The following is a 20,539-nucleotide window of genomic DNA, read 5'->3' as shown; positions in this document are numbered from 1 at the left end:
CCGGGCAGGGGTGCAGAGAGCGAAGGAGACACAGAATCCGAAGCAGGTTCCAGGCTTCTGTGCTGACAGCACAGAGCCTGACGTGGGGCTTGAACCCATGAACTGTGAGACCATGACCTGAGCCAAAGTCAGTCGCTAAACCAACTGAGCCACCCAAGCGCCCCAAATTTTGGTATTCTTAATACATGAAAAATAAATTGTTTTTAAGTGATTATCACATTTTTAATCTTAGGTAAATGTTTATACATTCCATTTCCTTTTAAATTTCCTTCAGAAAAAGTTTGGGTAAAGACTAGTAACTTTAAGTGGGTTTTGTTGGATGTACCATTTTCCCAAATGTTGTCCCAGTGATAGTTCTAGGCAGGAGCAATGCTTGTTGAGTGAGTCAGTGTGTTCAGGAAGTTATGACATACTGGCATATAATTTCTTCTCACAAGCTGAAAGTATCTTTTAATTCTTAATAGCTCTTGTTGAAGATGTGAATATCTGTCTGCAAGCATGCAGCAGTCTACATGCTTTGTCCTCTTCTTTGCCAGATGATCTTCTACAGAGGTATGGACTAAAGATTCTGTCTTCTGACCCTGGTCCTAAGAACTTGGAACTGTTGCCATACCTCTGTTAACTGTTTCATTTTTTTGTAGGTGCGTTGATGTTTGCCGTGTTCAGCTTGTCCATAGTGGAACTCGTATTCGACAAGCATTTGGAAAGCTGTTGAAGTCAATTCCTTTAGATGTTGTCTTGAGGTATGACAGTTCTGTTGGAACAGAGATACCCCACTATGTTGTAACTGCCTAGTCCTTTAGTTTAGGAGAAGACAAATTGCCTATTAGTGAATTAATGTTACCTCTTGTATGGCACTTCTCAGTGACTGAAGAGATGTCAGAGGATCAAATTGTCTAGGTCTAGAAGAAGTTAACAAAGTTTAATATTTTTATAAACTTAGAAGCTCATGATACTAAGTAACAAAAGAGAGTGCCAAAATGTGCTTCTTCGTAGTTACTTCACTAACCTCAACTGTAATCTTCATTGTTTTTACTCGGTTAATTTTGAAACTGTAATAACCTCTCAGCATCCATTTTGAAGTCTCAGTTTTATTTTTCCATTTCTGCATTTAGTTAGCAAGGAAATAGCCCGTTTACAGTAAGAACTAACCTGTTAACTAAAGCATTTTTTATAACAGTGATTTTATGTTTGTCTACAGCAATAACAATCACACAGAAATTCAAGAAATTTCTTTAGCATTAAGAAGTCACATGAGTAAAGCACCGAGTAACACATTCCACCCACAAGATTTCTCTGATGTTATTAGTTTTATTTTGTATGGGAATTCTCACAGAACAGGGTAAGATTTCTTTGACTCTCTCATCTGGAAAAAGTAACTTAAATATACTTGAATATCTTGACCATACACCCATTTTGAGGAGAGAATATGTCAGGAGTGGCAGAGTAGAAAATGACATCTTCTCAAATGGGTTATTTAGTTTTCAGCAGTAGGAAGAATTGCTTTGAAGATAGCATCTGAAGAAACAAAAATGAGCTTTGAAATTGAATGATGGACTATGTTTGACAGTTAACTGCTCCGACCTAGTCATTAATGCTTCAGGGAGAGGCCTGGGACATAGACATTCTGCAGGTGCTTAGTTGCAGTGAATGTTTTATTCTAATAGCCAAATTGTCATGAACCATTTACTGTAATAACCCTTCCACACTGCACCCCATCCTGTTTTAACTGTAAAAGACCTCCTCATCCTGAAAGGAGGGATGTAATGCTTCTTGGCATTAAGGGTTTTGCCATTTGAACTAGGAAAAATTGTAGTCCTCTGTGCCTGCTCCCTTTGCACTTTTTTTTTTTAACGAAGTTGTCATTGTTTGTTAAATTTGAAACTACTTTTCCCAGGAAGGACAATTGGTTAGAAAGATTGTTCTATAGCTGCCAGAGACTGGATAAACGTGACCAATCAACAATTCCCCGAAATCTGTTAAAGACCGATGCCGTCCTTTGGCAGTGGGCTATTTGGGAAGCAGCACAGTTCACTGTGCTTTCTAAGTTGAGAACCCCACTGGGCAGAGCTCAGGATACCTTCCAGACAATTGAAGGTAATTAGCTTTGTGCTTTTTCAAACTTGGTAATAAAAAGACCTTTAAACCCTATATTAAGAAGTAATGATGGCTCCTGGGTGGCTCATCAACTAAGCATCGTAGTTTTGATACCGGCTTAGGTCATGATTTCGTGGTTTGTGGGATGGAGCCTGCTTAGGATTCTCTCTCTCCCTCTCTTTCTACCCTTCCCACTCACGCTCTCTGTCTCTCCCAAATTAAATAAATAGGCTTAAAAAAAAAAAAAGAATGGATTTCTTATCTTTGTTCAAACAAAAATTGGAGATTATATTTTTTTTATTCCTTAATAATTGATAGTCTTTCAGATAATATTTGTTAGAATAACCTTTCATTGAATAATTGTGTTGACAACAGCATGGTTGTCTTTTCTTTGTTCAGAAACTAGGGGATTTGTGTGGAGAAAACATTTTTTTCCCCTAAAATAAAAGGTCTTTCATGTTGTGAGTTTTGTTATAAAACGGTAGGTTAGAGAGGAAACTTGACAAATGTGAATTTGTGAAATTATCTCCAACTTGTAGAATCTTTAGAGATTTCTTTTAAATTTGGAATATTGTCTTTGCTTTAAGGTATCATTAGAAGTCTTGCAGCTCACACGTTAAACCCCGATCAAGATGTTAGTCAGTGGACAACTGCAGACAATGATGAAGGCCACAGTAGCAACCAGCTTAGACTTGTTCTTCTTCTTCAGTATCTGGAAAATCTGGAGAAGTTAATGTATAATGCATATGAGGGGTGCGCTAATGCATTAACATCACCTCCCAAGGTTGGTTCCAGTGGGTTGAGTGTTGCTTTGTTGCAATTTCATGGTCAAGCCTGGCAGTGTGTGCAGAGCTGAAATCCCAGTAGTCTTGTATATTTGAGACATATATACCTAAAATTTTAATCAACCCTGAGCCCTATTTTTTCTTTTTTCTAAAGGTCATTAGGACTTTTTTCTATACCAATCGCCAAACTTGTCAAGACTGGCTGACACGGATCCGACTCTCCATTATGAGAGTTGGGTTGTTGGCAGGCCAGCCTGCCGTGACCGTGAGACATGGCTTTGACTTGCTTACAGAAATGAAGACAAATCCATCTCAGGTAGATAAAGTGCATTTAGAGTTAATTTTAAATCTGTTGATGGAGAAAATTTGAGTTTAATTCCTTTGTTGTGATTTAATCTATAAATGAAATAAGTAAAAATTTCTGTTCATTTCCTAAGGTTTTGATTCAATATTTTGTAAAAGCAGTAACTTCCAAAATCACTGTTTGTATTTTGTACTTAGAACATGTCAAATGTTTAAGGGGGTGGAACTTTAAAGGTTATTCTAAGAAAGTTGTAGAATAAATAATTCTCTTAATAATTTTTAGTAATTATATAATGTATAAGAAAGTGCATGCAGTAGTAATTTTATAACATACAAAGAAGTATATATAATAGTGTTACAATGTATGGGAAAAGTGTCCGTTTATAAGTAGGTTCAATAAATAATTGGAATCCAAAAATAGTGTTTCTTAATTAGATAACATCAGTAGGCAATATTCAGACATAAAATTAATCATCATTTAAGCCATGGTTATTTATGTTTGACTTTTGCTTTATATATATATTTTTTTTAATAAGGCATTACAATTTACTTTTTTTTATTTTTTATTTTTTTTACAAATAGTTTATTGACTTTTGCTTTATATTTAATTCATATGTTACTTCTACAGATAACCACAGGTTAAATTCTGGATACTTTTTTTTTTTTTTTACTTTGTAAAAAGACCATCTGCTAGTTATGGTTGTGTCAGTTACCTTTGTAGCTACGTTATATGTAACAATTTCAAGAATTCTAATCTAATTAATGCTGTTGTAAAAATAATTAAATACACGTGCTTTTCAGTGGGCTTAGATTTTGATCAGTAGTTATATAAATTTAGTAGATACTTGAATTTTAATGGTATTGAGGTCTGTGATTAATTTTTGTGAATGAAATTCCAGGGGAATGAATTAGAAGTAACCATCATGATGGTGGTAGAAGCACTGTGTGAGCTTCATTGTCCTGAAGCGATACAGGGAATTGCTGTCTGGTCATCTTCCATTGTTGGGAAGAACCTTCTCTGGATTAATTCAGTGGCCCAACAGGCAGAAGGGAGGTAAGTTGGAAGGTAGGAAATAGGTAATAGGATATCTTCATATTTAATCCTCTGTATTCCTGGATAACATTGTAGTTAAATGTTAAAACCAGCTTTGTTCAATTTCAGCAATTGAAACTTGCTGTAAATCACTTTACTAGGAGTCATCTTTAGTCTGTTCTTTAATTAGCAGCAAAACTTAGATGCCTTTCTTATTTATAGATTAGTAAGAAATCCTCCTTAAAATTAGATCTGCCAATTGTTTCATAATTGATAACCTTTCTTGTCAGCGTCTGGTACAAACTATCCTTCGTGGCTAGAAGGCTTGCTCATTAGCCTTGTGCACTCATTCTCTAGGTAAAGGAACATGTATTGTAACAGACTGTGTGTATTTATGTCAGCTTTCCCAAATCTGGAAGATGTAGGAAAAATAAAAGAACTCATAATTACATCTGCTACTGTTAGTTTTGGTGTACATGCCTCTGTAGTTCGTTTTTCTTTTATATTATATACAGTCTTTTCCCCATATTTCTCAGAAATAGCTGTGTTTCTGCTACTCATACCATTTGTTTTCTATTTGGTAATCTTTAAAAAAAAACTTTGCCGCATTAAATATTCTACAATGTTATTTTTAATGGCATAGTTATATTTTTTGTGAGTGCACCATAATTTAACATTCCTTATCCTTGGACAGTAAGGTTGTTTCTGATGTTTTTTTTACTGATCTTAATATACCATGGCACTTAGTTCTTTATAGTAAACTATAGCTTGTAATTTTATTTTCTTTGAATTTATTCCTACAAGTTGATTTACTAGAAGAAAGGCTACAGACCTTAAGGCTTATGATAAATATTATTGCTTAGTTACTGTACAGAACAGATATTTCAGTTTATTTCCTTAACAGTAGAATAACCCCTTCACTTCACCTTTGTGAATAGTGAGGGTCACTGAGAAACAACCACCCTGCCACCATTATCAGTGAAGATAATTTGTTTTAATTTATATATATATATTTTAATTAATGATTAATGTAACTTTTCTCCTAAGTTCTGTTGACCATATGTGATTTTTAAAAACACAGATTTTGTCTTTGTGGCTTCTCATATTTTCCTATACTGATATGTCAGATTTTATTATATAGCAGGATTGTTGATGCTGTCAGATTTCATGATTTATATTTTTTAAATATTTATGATTTTTTTGATAACCTGGGAGTTTTAAAATATGCCATTAGTATCTGTTACTTTATGAATTCTTTTTTAAAATTTGTTTTACTTAGCCCTGATATATAATGAGATCAGATACTTAATATTTTCTGTTATTTAATACTACCTTTAAGAAAAACGTATTTAATAGTCTGTACATTTATTTTCATTTGTTGTGAGAACGAAAATCTAATTTTGCACATCCCACCCTACACAAAATAATTAACTCATTTTCTCTGCTCAATTTATTTGGGTGATTAATTTTTTTTTTTTTTAGTTTTTTTTTGGAAATGAAGTCTGTGGGTAATTTAAAAGTGAGGACTGTTTGAATTTGCATTGAAGGTTTGAAAAGGCCTCTGTGGAGTACCAGGAGCACCTGTGTGCCATGACGGGGGTCGATTGTTGCATCACCAGCTTTGACAAATCTGTTCTCACGTTGGCCAACGCTGGGCGTAACAGTGCCAGCCCCAAACATTCTCTGAATGGTGAGTGTCCAGGATTTAAATCCACAGTTGTGGCTTAGGTAGTTTGTACTGATGATCCTATTGTATAGATATAGACTTCTCTGCTCATTAAAATATTTATGACTTCCCTGGGTCTGTCTGTCTGTCTCTCTCTATTTTATAAAATATATTTACTCAGGTGAATCCAGGAAAACTGTGCTATCCAAATCAACGGACTCATCCCCTGAGGTTATAAATTATTTGGGTAATAAAGCATGTGAGTGCTACATTTCCATTGCTGACTGGGCTGCTGTGCAGGACTGGCAGAATGCCATCCACGACCTGAAAAAGAGTACCAGCAGCACTTCGCTCAACCTGAAAGCCGATTTCAACTACATAAAGTAAGGACTTTTTTTCAGCTAAATAAATTTTCAGTAACTTTAAAGTCTGCCTCTGTGGCAGAAAAATATTAAAATTGGTCATATCTACTATTGCAAGATGTTTGAAATTCTAATAATACCGCTGTTTGAAAAATGACTACAATGAACAGCCACCGTTAGATGTGAGGAAGATATTCATGTAGTGGGAAAACAGTTTCAGAGGCACCACCATTTTCAGATCAGGTGAGGAGATTGAGGAGATGGAAAGAAAGAATTCTCTGAAAGAAGAGAAACAGGTTCCTTTCAACACGTTGGAGAAGGGAGAGAGGGAGGGAGGCTGGCAGTCAGAGGCCCAGTCAAAGGAGGCAGGAGAAGGATGGAGCATTGAGATGATCGAACAGGAGCCCTCCGGGGGCCTGGGCTCTAGGTAGGGAGTGGGGCTGTGTAGGGAATTTAGAAGTAGCTTGGGGAGAATCAGATGTTGGCATTGCCCTGCAGAGGTCCGTCAGTTTGTAGGTTGGGCCCTGAGGATTACAGACTACAAGAAGAGGAAGGAAACCTGTACGGGTGAACATGCTAAACTGAAAGTCTGTAGTTGTAGCTTTCCGGTTTGCCACTCCAGTTTTAGTCCTAACTAAGTTGGTAGTCACGTGTTCAAAACAGAAATAAAATTATGTCCTACATAGAAGGTACTTCACCAAAAGAATACTGTGTAACTGTGCTTTTTCTGGAATTTGTTCTACCTTTTTTTGAATGATTGCACAGGCTGGATAAGGTTTGATATAAGCTAACTGATATTTTAATTACAGATCACTAAGCAGTTTTGAATCTGGAGAATTTGTTGAATGTACTGAGCAATTAGAATTGTTACCAGGAGAGAATATCAATCTACTTGCTGGAGGATCAAAAGAGAAAATAGGTATTTGAGATAATAATCTTAAAATTAAGTATTTTATGGACAATTTGCCCAAAAGTTTGGCTTAGTATTTTACTGAAAAATTAGGAGGTTTTTGCACATTTATTTTGGGGCAGAGTCCTATGCAAAAGAACATATGTAGGGCTGTTCTACTTAAATTTGATATGGCAAATGAAAACAGTTCAATTAAAATTAAACTAAAAAAGGCTGTCATAAGACTTTGTGATTTATGTGGCTACGTTTGAAAAAAGTTTAGTGTTTAAGCTGTTTTTCTTAACATCTTAATGTGGTTCATGAATTTCCTTACCACAACTGGAACATTCTGTAAAATATTACACTAGGGGCGCCTGGGTGGCTTAGTCGGTTAAGCGTCCGACTTTCGCTTGGGTCATGATCTCGCGGTTCGTGGGTTCGAGCCCCGCGTCGGGCTCTGTGCTGACTGCCAGCTCAGAGCCTGGAGCCTGTTTCAGTCTGTGACTCCCTCTCTCTCTGACCCTCCCCTGCTCACGCTGTCTCTCTCTCTCCTAGAAATAAATTAAAAAAAAAAAAAAAAAAAATATTACACTAAAATTAGTATTGTGAGTAGTTTGTGTGTTGGCACTGCTTTGGTAAGTTCTGTAAGGTTTGCAAAATAAGTATAGATTTACCTCTTTAAAATGTATGTTGGTTTATTGATTTTTGGAAATCAGCTGATTTTGGGTGGGTCTGAGATAGAATTTGAATGCAGACTGTAATTTGTATATAGCTCTCAGAAATGCTTCATCATAGTGTTCAGCTGGCTGAGCTTAAATATGAAAGGATGTGTTCATCAGTGATAACTTTTTAACACTGTTAAAAATATCTTAATATGTTACAAACAAATTAATGGAACTTACTTAACTTCTCTAGATATGAAAAAACTGCTTCCCAACATGTTAAGTCCAGATCCGAGGGAACTTCAGAAATCCATTGAAGTTCAGTTGTTGAGAAGTTCTGTTTGTTTGGCAACTGCTTTAAACCATATAGAACAAGACCAGAAGTGGCAGTCCATAACCGAGTAAGTTTAATCCTAAGGAGGTTAATGTGCACAGTGTGTATAGTATGGTAAATGTATGTAATTGGGGATGAGTCACTTAACCAATGCTAGTTAGTCATGATAGCTTCATTTTAGTTGGAGAGGTCACATGAAACATGAATGCCACTTGCCAACATATGTGGAGGTTGAAATTAAATAAACCGTAGAAACACCTAGAAGTGTGTCGCTTGTGTCCTTTTTCCTAAAGGGCAGACATCCCCCTCTTCCTTTCCCCTCTTTGGAGGACACTGTGATAGCATTTTATCAAACTGCCTTATCTCTTCAGTGATTACAGGTTGGAAAATATCGTTTATTAATGAACAGTAAATATTTTGTTTCAGAAATGTGGTCAAGTACTTGAAGCAAACCTCTCGAATAGCTATTGGACCCCTGAGACTTTCTACTTTAACAGTTTCACAGTCTCTGCCAGTTCTGAGTACCTTACAACTGTATTGCTCTTCTGCTCTGGAGAACACAGTTTCTAACAGACTTTCAACAGAGGTGTGTATATGTGTATTTTTATCAGGATACTCTTCTGAACATTAATAGGCATGTGTGTAGAAAAAGATTTCATTGAAACAAATTTTTTATTTTTAAAATAGTATTTGTAGCATTTGTTGGACAAGGCAGTAAACCCAGAAATCTAAAATGCCATTTTCAGGCACATTTTCATTTGAGAAGTACATGAGGCAGATGGAGGAACCAAAGATAGAGATTTTCAAGGATAGCTAATTGCTTAATTTTTTCCTTTGCTTTACTTTTTCTTTTTCTTTCTTTTCTTTTCTTTTCTTTTCTTTTCTTTTCTTTTCTTTTCTTTTCTTTTCTTTTCTTTTCTTTTCTTTTCTCTTTCTTTCTTTCTTTCTTTCTTTCTTTCTTTCTTTCTTTCTTTTCTTTCGAAGAAGCGAGAGTATATTTCTGTTTGGCAGCTGTTATAAATTTTAGATTTGATTAATGAAGATACCTGCAAGGTGCCTGGCTGGTAGAGCATGCAGCCTTTGATCTCAGGGTCTTGAGTTCAAGCTCCATGTTGATGAAGAGCATACTTGAAAACAAACAAACAAAAAAGACATCCTATCCTTCTCCCAGATAGGGTACAGTTTAACCAAAGATGGGCTCTTTCCAAGGGAAGTAGAATATTTGAGACTCTGCTTTAAATTGGTTGTTTTATGTTTCTCTGTAATTTAACCTTTGTTTTATAGTAAATATGCTATGTTTATTTTTATAAAAATGTGCTTTATTGGTAAGTATATTGATAAATTGGACTTGATATTCTTTTTTTTCCCTATTTATGGCAAAGCAAAGATTTCTCTTAGACTGTCTTTTCCTCTTGTGATTAGAAGATAAAATGAAGAAAGCAGGGAGTTTAATAGACAAGATCTGAGTAGCTGGATTATGGGGGATGCAGCCTCACTCAGTCTACAGACAGACCTGGAGCCTGTTGACATTAAGTAGTTTTGGTTTTCTCTGGCAGGATTGTCTTATTCCACTCTTCAGTGAAGCTCTGCGCTCGTGTAAACAGCATGATGTGCGGCCATGGATGCAGGCGTTACGATATACCATGTACCAGAGTCAGTTGTTGGAGAAGATAAAAGGTAATTAGGTTGGGGTTTTTTAATAGCTTTGATTGAGATATAATTTACACATTTGACATGTACAGTTCCATGAGTTTTGACACATCTTTACCAGTTTAACCACCAGTGCAGTCAAAATACAGAACATTTATATCCCTGCCAAAGTTTTCCTTATGCCTCCACCCGGTCACCTCTCCCATCTGCCCTGTCCTGGGCAAGTGGTGGTTTGTTTCGTATTACTGTAGATTAGACATGTCTTTAGTAAAGTTTTGTATAAATAGGATCATACAGCTCTCTTGTGTCTGTCTTCTCTTAACATTTTATTTTTAAGGTTCACCTATGTTGTGTGTATCAGTTGTGTGATCCTTGGTGTTGTTCAGTAGTATCCATTTCATGGATGCACCATCATTTATCTCTGGTTCCTTTGATAGATACTGGAGTTGTTTTAAGATGTGGGCTATTATGTATAGAGCTGCAGCAAAGTTCATGTACAGGTCTCTGGGTGGACATACACTTGTGTTTCTCTTTAGTAAATGCCTGTGAGTGAAATTGGTGGGTCATAATGGTGTAACTTTAAAAATAGTTTGCCAGTTCTTAGACTGTGTTTGTACATTTTACATTTCTTCTAGTGTCTATATCTTTGGTAGTGTTGGTGTTTACTTTTAGTCACCGGAACCAATGTATAGTAGTATTTCATTGTGGGTTTGTTTGCGTTTTCCTGATGATTAATGAGATTGAGTCTCTTCATTTGCATGGTGACCATTGTATATGTTACTTTGTAAAGTGTTTAAATCTTGTCCATTTTTAATCAAGTCTTAGACTTATTTATTTGTTGTGGATATGAATTCTTTGTCAGATACAATGTACTGCAGACAAGTTTTAAACTCTCCAAATGAGTCGAGAGTTAGTATTTGTATGAATATTAGTAGGTCTCATTTTTAAGAAAGAAATGTCTGTCATGTTAAAAGGGTGTCAGCAATTTATTGCTTGAAAATGGAAAAGTTGGCAGAATTCTGTAGAATTTTAGTTGAGAATGTGGTAGCTAAAGTTACTGAATACTTTTGAGTATTAAATTTCAGGGTTACCTGGATGGCTCATTCAGTAAGTGCCTGAGTTTTGATTTTGGCTCAGGCTGTGATCTCACAGTTTGTGAGATCAAGCCCAAGCACTGACAGCACAAAGCTTGCTTGGGATTCTCTCTCTCTCTCCCCTTACTCTCTTCTTTCTGTGCCTCCCCCAGTGGCACACCCACATGTGCTCTTTCTTTCTCTCCCTCTCTCAAAATAAATAAACATTAAAAAAAATAGTTTCAAATAATGTAATGTTGGGGTGTGGGCTTGCATTGCAGAGTCGATTACTAGGAACTGTGACGCTCCTGGACCCTCAGTGCTATATATATTTGGTTTGGCTCCTTAGCCCAATCTTTGCAAATGAAAGGACCTTAGGGCACGTCATTAAACTTCTGAGTCACTTTCCTTTTCAGTTCTGGATATTGCTTGCTCAGGAGATTCTTGTAAGGATTATGGGGGATTAGGTAAGGCATATAAAAGCCCTAACACAGAGCGTGGCATATAATAGGACTGCAAAAATCATCTTTCTCATCTTTCCAATATTGAACAACTTTTAAAATTGGGAATAAAAAAGTCAATAACTCATCAGTTATATTTGGAGACAGAACTCCACTCCACCTTGCTTTTTTTTTTTTTTTCCTTCCTTTCTTCAGCAAGTGCTTGTGAAGTGTGTGCTTTGTGCCAGGTATTGTGCTCAAAGTTGGGATGTAATGGTGAACAAGACAAGCCTATTTTCAGCATTCTTAGGACCAAAGGGATTCTAGAGTCTAGCAGGGAAAACTGACATCGTTCAAGGAACAGCAGTAAGGTGTGCTGAATGGAAGTGCACATGCATAGTGCTGAAAGAATGTAAAACAAGGGCACCGATATAATCCTAAGAATCAGTCAGAAAAGGATTTGGGGAGGAAGTAACAGTTAAGCTGATACCTGAAGGAAGTAGAGATGGGAAGGACCATTTGGTTGGAAAAAGCATGGGAAGGTCAACGTCAATAATGAAAGATTCTTAGATGACTCAGTTTGTCTAAGGGAGAATGGGAAGAGAGTAAGCTGAAGGAGACTGAGATTGGAATGAAATAATTGTAAGGTATCAGTGCCTTTCAAGGCAAATGGCGTTTTGTCAGGGAGGCAGTGGGAAGCCATCAAAGGGTAGTAAAGTGTTCAGATTTATCTTTGTGTAAGATGACTTCAGTTGCAGGTCGGAGAATGGACTAGAAGAGGATAACACTGGTGGCAGAGGGACCCATTAGGATGAAGTCCCTGCTAAAGGTAACCGAGGTAGTCGTGATGAGGATAGAAAAAAAGTAGATGTGACATGAGGGCTGAAAGTGAAGTCTTGAGACAGCTGCCAGGCACCTGCTCAGGTAGCCAGGTTGATCACATTCCTTGAGAAAGGAAAACAGGAAAAGGAAGTAGAATGTTTGGACGGTGGTGGAAAATGGATTTAACTTGACACAGATAGAAGTGCCCTTGAAATACCTGATTGTAGACAGGTGGGACTCAGATGTCAGTCAGGCCTGGACTCAAGGTAAAGACTCAAGAGCCAGCAGCATTTGTATGGTGATTGAAGCTGCAGGAGCAGATGATACTGTCCAAGGAGAATATGCAGAATAAGAAGAGTAGAAAGCGCAGGATCGGCCCGAGGAATGCCAGTTGTAATGGATGGTAGTAGTCAAGAAGGAAACTGAGGATTCTCGGAAAAGTAGGAGTAAACTAGGAGAGAATGGCATGAAGGACAGAGGGTGCTTCTCCATGAAGGGGGATAGTCTAGCTTTCCCCTCATTTCCCACTCTTTGGCCTAAGCTCTTTACTAAAAAGAATTAGAAACTGAAAAGCTAATTTCTTATAGTGAGTGATTTTTGCTTTTGTCAGCTTCATTGTATACATTCATTCCAATAAACATATATTGTTTATTGTATGCCAAGCACTATGCTAGCTGCTAGGTATTTAAAAATGATGAAAATGAGTTATCTTGATTTAAGGAGGTGGTAGGGAAGGGAAAATAAATAGTTGGGGAAGGATTTTTGGCCGTGTTTCCATGCAGTCTGGGATTAGACCTGTCAAGGACTAATGAAACGTGTTTTTTTCCTCCAGAACAAACGGTTCCAATTAGAAGCCATCTGATGGAATTAGGTCTAACAGCAGCAAAATTTGCTAGGAAACGAGGGAATGTGTCACTTGCAACGAGACTGCTGGCACAGTGTAGTGAGGTTCAGCTGGGAAAGACTACCACTGCTCAGGATTTAGTCCAGCATTTTAAAAAACTATCAACTCAAGGTCAAGTGGATGAAAAATGGGGGCCTGAACTTGACATTGAAAAAACCAAATTGCTATATACAGCAGGTTAGTAAAATGAATTGTGGTTAATATATGACAAAATAAAAATCATGTGTATGAACGTTAATGTGCATACGACGTAAGGCAAAAAGAAAAGTTGGGTTTTTTTCCCCAGTTGTGGCAGAACATTTGTGCCCTGAATAATAAATTACCTGTAATTGACTTATGTCTATAATATGGTGCTTTTAAAAGAGGTAATTTTGTTTCGTTGTTTTCAAATAAGAACTGTTTCTAGAGATCATTGATTACCACTGAATTTTCATTGTTACGTTACCCTGAAACACTGTTAATCATTTGCACAAAACCAAGGTCTGATTTTTGGTTTTCTGTAGGCCAGTCAACACACGCAATGGAAATGTTGAGTTCTTGTGCCATATCTTTCTGCAAGTCTGCCAAAGCTGAATATGCGGTTGCCAAGTCCATTCTGACCCTAGCTAAATGGATCCAGGCAGAATGGAAAGAAATTTCAGGGCAGCTGAAACAGGTTTACAGAGCTCAGCAACAGCAGAACTTCACAGGTCTTTCTACTCTGTCTAAAAACATACTCGCTTTAATAGAACTGCCATCTGTTAATACGATGGAAGAAGAGTATCCTCAGATTGAGAGCGAATCTACAGGTAGGATTTCTTGATTTTATTAGCTTTAAAATATTAATTTTAGAAGTTATTTCTCCCTTAGGTGCCTGGATGGCTCCGTCGGCTAAGCGTTGGACTTTGGCGCAGGTCGTGATCTCACAGTTCGTGGGTTTGAGCCCCGTGTCGGGCTCTGTGCTGGCAGCTAGCCCAGAGCCTGGAGCCTGCTTCAGATTCTGTATCTCCCTCTCTCTCTCTCCTCAGACCCTCCTCTGCTCACGCTGTCTCTCTGTCTCTCTCTCTCAGAAATAAGTAAAACATTAACAAAAAGTTACTTCTCCCTATTTTAAAGTTTACAGTGTTATGCTGGCTGTAATTTGCCACATAAATTGTTTAGTCTATCATACTGCCTGGAAGAGACTAAAATACATTTCTTTAGTATCTAATGCCACCGTGGAAGTCACTTAACTCTGCCTACCAGGCCTTCCCAAACCACGGTGCTTTTGTGCACTTAGATATTTTTGCTGGCAAGAAGGCCCTGCCCCAGATAGCTACATTTCACCGCACGCTAGAAGGAGCAACAAAGATAGACAATAGTAGCCTGTGGTCTCCTTGGGTGATAGAGCACAGAAAGTACAGAAAGAGGAAAGTTTCACATTTGACCCTAGTGCTAATAATAGAAAGTTACTTGCAAATAGGGTAGTTAATTGAGTGTTGGAGCACCTGTTATGGGAGGTACCACTGCCCAGGTTTTACAGAGTGGGAGATAATTAACCTCTTTGCTGAAGCATCAGAATATACTTTTATTTTTGTTATGAAATATAGGACTTTGATTTCTTACATGGGTCTTATAAAATCATTCTAATCTGTATATTACATAGTCTTGATATAAGGGATATGTCTGGTGACTATTATAAATCTTAACTGGCGTGTGGCATTCTACCAGGTGATTTCTTTACTTTTAAACTGTGAATAGAGACATTTACCTCATGAATTTCTGATTGAATGAGATCTATACCTATCACCTATGTATTATTTTTCCCAGAATGCTTTGGCTTAATCTAATATCAAGGAAATAGCCAGTCATCCATTAATTCATGACACTGCACAACACATGTGACACCTGAACTGTTTTATATAAAGTGTAGTGTCATGAAAGATATTTATGTGGTTTACAGGGTGGTAGTTTAAGCTGGCTTGGGAAGCTGAGTGGTTGCCTTTTCAAAAAGCCTAGTAGGAAATGTGTTCCTTCGTTAAATTTTGCACTGTAATATTCTGGAACTTGCTCATAGCTTACAGATAATAAATAAAACCCAAACATATTAACGGGAATGCTGTTAAAAATTATGAATGTAACATTGCTGAGTTCTTTCATTATTTTTTTTGTCCATCATGGCAGTGCATATTGGAGTTGGAGAGCCTGACTTCATCTTGGGACAGTTGTATCATCTGTCTTCGGTACAGGCACCTGAAGTAGCCAAATCCTGGGCAGCTTTGGCTAGTTGGGCTTATCGGTGGGGCAGAAAGGTGGTTGACAATGCCAGGTAGGTATGTCAAAATGTGTAACTTACCTAATGCATTGCAAGATAGGGATGGAAAATGTCTGCTGACATGTTTTGGTAGCTGCAAATAGTGACTTATTTATTTTTATAGTCAGGGAGAAGGTGTTCGTCTGCTGCCTAGAGAAAAATCTGAAGTTCAGAATCTGCTTCCAGACACAGTCACTGATGAAGAAAGAGAGAGGATATATGGTATTCTTGGACAGGCTGTGTGTCGGCCGGCGGGGATTCAGGCAAGGAGAACATGATGTAGCATTGGGGGAGAAATTGTGTCAAGATCACGGTTTTAATTAATTGATTTTGAGGAGGTGGATCAAGTATATACTTGATTACATATTGAATAGGGTTTAGGCAGTTTTTGTTACAAATCAGAACTTTGAGTTTTAATGAAAGTGAGTTATGATACTTTTCTAAGAGAACTGTAATTTCTTGAGAAATTGTTTCCTTAAGGTCCTGTTATTAAAATAGGTGAAGTTTGTTTTATGGGAATTAAATTTTTCTTTTAGGTGTTTTCTTCAGAAATTAGGTTCTTAATAGTAGCTTGGGACCTTTTTCAAGTACCTGGATGCCTGAATACCACCCCACGTATCTGAGTGGGACATGTGTGTCTGTATTTAAGCTTATGAGGTGATTCTACTTCATAGCCAGAGTTGAAAACTAATAGACTAAATGAGCTGTAGGATTTATTCCCTCTGCTCAGAGGGAATGTTAGTTCTGGAATGTTACAACTACTGAGTAGATACAGACTTTAAAAGTTTGAATTGTATTTGCTAAGCTAAACTGTATTGACTCATCTTGCTCTAGATTTCAGCGTGTATCATTGTCTGCTAGTGCTGGTGTTCTGTACATGCCCAGTACTATAAAGATGGCAAGGAAAGTCTGTTGTGAGTGAATTCCGTGAACATTTAGCCTCAAACTTTTGAGCAGACTATGTTTAATGTTCTGCAGGCAGAACATTATAATTTAGAAGCAGTTAAGGTACAAACCACTGGAGTCGTCCTCGTTAGCTACATTAGTAAAACATCATCCAGAGGAACATATTGGCAGTGGGTTAGCATGGATAAAACTAAGTAATGTAATTGAGTTTTTCATAAGTGAGAAAAATGCTTTCGTTGGATAGGAAAATCCTGTACCTTTTTTCCCCCTTTCAATTTGTGTTACAAAATAACATTCTATTCCCAAATTTTCTTCAGGATGAAGATATAACGCTTCAGATAACAGAAGGTGAAGATAATGAGGAAGACGATATGGTCGATGTTATCTGGCGTCAGTTAATATCAAGCTGCCCGTGGCTTTCAGAACTTGATGAAAGTGCGACAGAAGGAGTTATTAAAGTGTGGAGGAAAGTTGTGGATCGAATCTTCAGCCTGTACAAGCTGTCTTGCAGTGCATATTTTACCTTCCTTAAACTCAATGCCGGTCAGGTAGGTAGCACTCTGGTTCTAAGAAAATGTATTTGACATTCCTTACCTAGCTGATGAAAATGGTATTCTTATTTCTGTCTTTCATCTTTCACCCTTAGATTCCTTTAGATGAAGACGATCCTAGGCTACATTTAGGTCCTAGGGCAGAACAGAGTACTGATGATGTGATTGTGATGGCCACACTGCGCTTGCTCAGATTGCTGGTGAAGCATGCTGGTGAGCTCAGGCAGTATCTCGAACATGGTTTGGAGACAACACCCACAGCTCCTTGGAGAGGTAAGCATCTACATAAAGTGTTTCAAGAAAAATTATGTCTGGGTAGGAGGTAGAAGACAGTTAAAAAAAAAAAAAAGGTAGTTCCCTTATGTTTATTATTTGAATGTGTTACACAGTGGCTCCATTAGTGATAGAACATGTGAATTGGATGTTACATGTTTTTGTCTCCCACCTTTCATAGAACTAGAAGGCTGAGAGGCAGGAGCTTTTTGCATACAAAAGGAATTTTAGACTGGTGAAAATAACTTCCCAAATTTTTTATATGCCCGGTGTTAAAAAATTATCTTGTGTCTGTCTTTTATAGGCATGCTTAGAAAATACATTTTGCCAGAACATTGTTGAATTGCTCTGCATTTTGATTATAGCCCTATACCCTAATGAAACTTGGAAATTAGGAGCTATTGTTAGGGTTCTTTGTTATTAACACAGGGAGAAATTTGAGGCTCTTTAGAACTGATGCTGAGATACATCAGGTTTTATATATTTGCATCTACTGTGTTGACAGTTTTTAATAACTTTAAAGTTTCTTTCTTTCTTCTTATCCTGAAGGAATTATTCCACAGCTTTTCTCACGCTTAAACCATCCTGAAGTATATGTGCGCCAGAGTATTTGTAATCTCCTCTGCCGAGTGGCTCAAGATTCCCCACATCTCATACTGTACCCTGCAATAGTGGGTACCATATCCCTTAGCACTGAATCACAGGTGTCAGGTATGAAATATTAAAATACTGCTACTCTGCTCTAAGTATAAAGTCGTTTGCAGGTAATGTCTGTTAGGTAAACCTTTGAGCTTTATGTTATAGAGCGGTGGAGTTTATGATTTTTTCAGTAAGAATAATAATAATTGTGACTTACTGAGATAGTAACTGCTGAGTCCCGCAGTGGGGCATGTGTTTTACACGTGACCTTCAGCCTTACAGTAACCCATTAAGGTTTGGAGAAATTGAGTCCGTGTTCTCAGGTTCACTGATGAGCTGAGTAAATGGTGGAAAAGGAGGAAACCAAGCTCAGGGCTCTGGCTGTGAGAAAGCTTTATTTGCGGAGGCTCGTTTATTTATTTATTCATTCATTCATTTATTTATTTAATCTTCTGTTTGCTTATAATATTAATAAAAGGCATAAGATCTATGATTTTTGGTCAGTTTAATGCATAGAAGGCGAATTAGTGAAGCGAGCGCCCTGCAATCAAATAGATTACCGATGTTTTCTTACATGCATAGGAGAAACCTCCAAAGTGTACCTTATTCTTGATTTTCTTATAGGAAATAAGTTCTCTTCTGCAATTCCAACTTTGCTTGGCAATATTCAAGGAGAAGAATTGCTGGTTTCTGAATGTGAGGGAGGAAGTCCTCCTACCTCTCAGGATAGCAATAAGGATGAACCTAAAAGTGGATTAAATGAAGACCAGGCCATGATGCAGGATTGCTACAGCAAAATTGTAGATAAACTCTCCTCTGCGAATCCAACCATGGTGTTACAGGTACAGAAAAGCACAGTTCATATGTTTTTTTTTAAATTTCTTTTAATGCTTATTTATCTTTGAGAGAGAGAGGGAGACACAGAATCTGAAGCAGGCTCTAAGCTCCAAGCTGTCAGCACAGAGCCCGACGCGGGGCTCGAACCCACGGACCACGAGACCATGACCTGAGCCAAAGTCGGACGCTCAACCGACTGAGCCACCCAGGCGCCCCAGTTCATATGTTTTTAAAATAGGTTTTATTTTCTTCTCCTCCTCCCCATAAAACAACCTAAAAACAAAACCCATCCATAAAAACTGTCATGCAAATATTATTTGAAGAACAAAAAAGCTTTTAGGGTAATTGAAATTAGCTTTACAAATCAGTACTGGTTTTATAAATCTGTATTGATAGAATCACTAACCAACGGTTCTCTGCTCGTATAATGAACAAAAGATGCACACAGTGAGCTTGTGATTTCTAGCATTTGCGGAACTGTGCTGGCTGTGGACTTGTAGCTGAGTGTATATGGATGTACCATATGTGCAGGTGCAGATGCTCGTGGCTGAGCTGCGCAGGGTGACTGTTCTCTGGGATGAGCTCTGGTTGGGAGTTCTGTTACAGCAACACATGTATGTCCTGAGACGAATCCAGCAGCTGGAAGACGAGGTGAAGAGGGTCCAGAACAACAACACCTTACGCAAGTATGTTTTCATGCGCTTTTGTCCTGAAAACAAAACTGCTCCCTGGTCCCTATCCCTGCTTGTAATGTAAAATACACAGAGCATAAAATGTGTTATTCTAACCAATTTTAAGTGTAATTCAGTCACATTAAACATGTGTACAGTGTTGTGCAGCCATCACTGCCGTTCATTTCCAGAACTTACTCATCCCGAGCATGAGCTCTGTACCCATTAAACACTGACCATCCATGGCCCCTTAACCCTAGCCCCTCTTTACCGCTGTTCTACTTTGTGTCTCTGAGTTTGACTACTCTGAGTACCTTGTGTAAGTGCAGTCAAGGGTATTTGTCCTTTCGTGTTTGGCTAATTTCACTTAGCATGTTTGAAGGTTCATCCGTGTTGTGGCAGATATTAGAATTTCCTCTTATTGCTGAATAATATTCCATTGTATGGGTTATACCACATTTTGTTTATGCCATCATCTCTCAGTGGACATTTGGGTTGCGCTCTTTATGAGCATCAGTGTATAAGTATCTGTTTGACTTGTTTTCAGTTATTTTGTGATTTGCATGGGTCATATTGTTACTCTCTTTGAAATACAGAGGAACCACCCAGCTGTTTTCCTGCACCAGTTTACACTCCCACCAGAAGTGCTCAGGAGTTCCAGTTTCTCCACATCCTCCTCAATATTTGTTATTTCTTGGGGTTTTTTTGTATAGTAGCTATCCTGATGGGTGTGAAGTGGTATCTCCTTGTGGTTTTGACTTGCATCTCCCTAGTGACTAGTGATGTTGAACATCTTTTCATGTGCCTTTTGATCATTTGAATAGTTTCTTTGGAGAAATGTGTATTCATGTCTTTTGCTCAGTTTTTAATTTGGGTTTTTTGGAGTTTTTTGTTTTAGGAGTTCTCCGTATCTTCTTGCTTTTTTTCACCCCTTTTCAGATGTATGAGGTGCAAATATTTCTCTCTCTTTTATGTGTTCTTTTCACTCTTAATAGTGTCTTTTGATGCACATAAGAGAAGTTTGATATAGTCACCCAGCTTTTCTGTTTTTCCTTTTGTTGAGAAATTGTTACCAAATCCAGTTTTCAGGAGCCTTTCCTCCGCATTTTTTTCCTAAGAGTTTTAAAGTCTTAGCTCTTAAGATCTTTGATCCATTTGGAGTTATTTTTTTGCATATCGTATAGGGAAGGTAAGGGTTGGCTTCATTCCTTTGCAAGTGGATATCCAGTTTTCTCAATCCCAGTTGTTGAAAAACGCTTCCTCTCTCATGTACTGGATATTTTACAATGCTGTGTTAGTGAGTTACTTTGCCAGTACTTTATATATTGCGTTTACTCTTTGATAGTATTTACTTGCAGTTGATGCATTTA

General features: G+C 37.6%; 1 protein-coding gene across 3 annotated transcripts in view; it reads left to right on the top strand.

Moving 5' to 3' along the window:
* SMG1 (SMG1 nonsense mediated mRNA decay associated PI3K related kinase) overlaps positions 1–20,539 on the top strand; it is a 100,882-nt gene that overhangs the window by 49,530 nt on the left and 30,813 nt on the right. For all 3 annotated transcript variants that reach the window (XM_039255910.1, XM_039255909.1, XM_039255911.1), the window contains 22 exons: positions 465–552; positions 642–743; positions 1,202–1,342; positions 1,898–2,097; positions 2,685–2,881; positions 3,037–3,198; positions 4,085–4,239; positions 5,766–5,908; positions 6,066–6,267; positions 7,056–7,165; positions 8,051–8,198; positions 8,558–8,717; positions 9,688–9,808; positions 12,949–13,197; positions 13,524–13,808; positions 15,163–15,307; positions 15,417–15,555; positions 16,516–16,746; positions 16,845–17,022; positions 17,572–17,733; positions 18,286–18,503; positions 19,030–19,184. In XM_039255910.1, the coding sequence (XP_039111841.1) occupies positions 465–552; positions 642–743; positions 1,202–1,342; positions 1,898–2,097; positions 2,685–2,881; positions 3,037–3,198; positions 4,085–4,239; positions 5,766–5,908; positions 6,066–6,267; positions 7,056–7,165; positions 8,051–8,198; positions 8,558–8,717; positions 9,688–9,808; positions 12,949–13,197; positions 13,524–13,808; positions 15,163–15,307; positions 15,417–15,555; positions 16,516–16,746; positions 16,845–17,022; positions 17,572–17,733; positions 18,286–18,503; positions 19,030–19,184 (3,691 nt within the window). The remainder of the gene's footprint in view (positions 1–464; positions 553–641; positions 744–1,201; positions 1,343–1,897; positions 2,098–2,684; positions 2,882–3,036; positions 3,199–4,084; positions 4,240–5,765; positions 5,909–6,065; positions 6,268–7,055; positions 7,166–8,050; positions 8,199–8,557; positions 8,718–9,687; positions 9,809–12,948; positions 13,198–13,523; positions 13,809–15,162; positions 15,308–15,416; positions 15,556–16,515; positions 16,747–16,844; positions 17,023–17,571; positions 17,734–18,285; positions 18,504–19,029; positions 19,185–20,539) is intronic.

This window comes from Hyaena hyaena, unplaced genomic scaffold, assembly GCF_003009895.1.
Source record: "Hyaena hyaena isolate Hyena2069 unplaced genomic scaffold, ASM300989v1 scaffold_550, whole genome shotgun sequence".
NCBI lineage: Eukaryota > Metazoa > Chordata > Mammalia > Carnivora > Hyaenidae > Hyaena > Hyaena hyaena.
The sequence above is the reverse complement of the archived record's forward strand: the minus strand, read 5'-3'. Positions and strand labels throughout refer to the sequence as shown.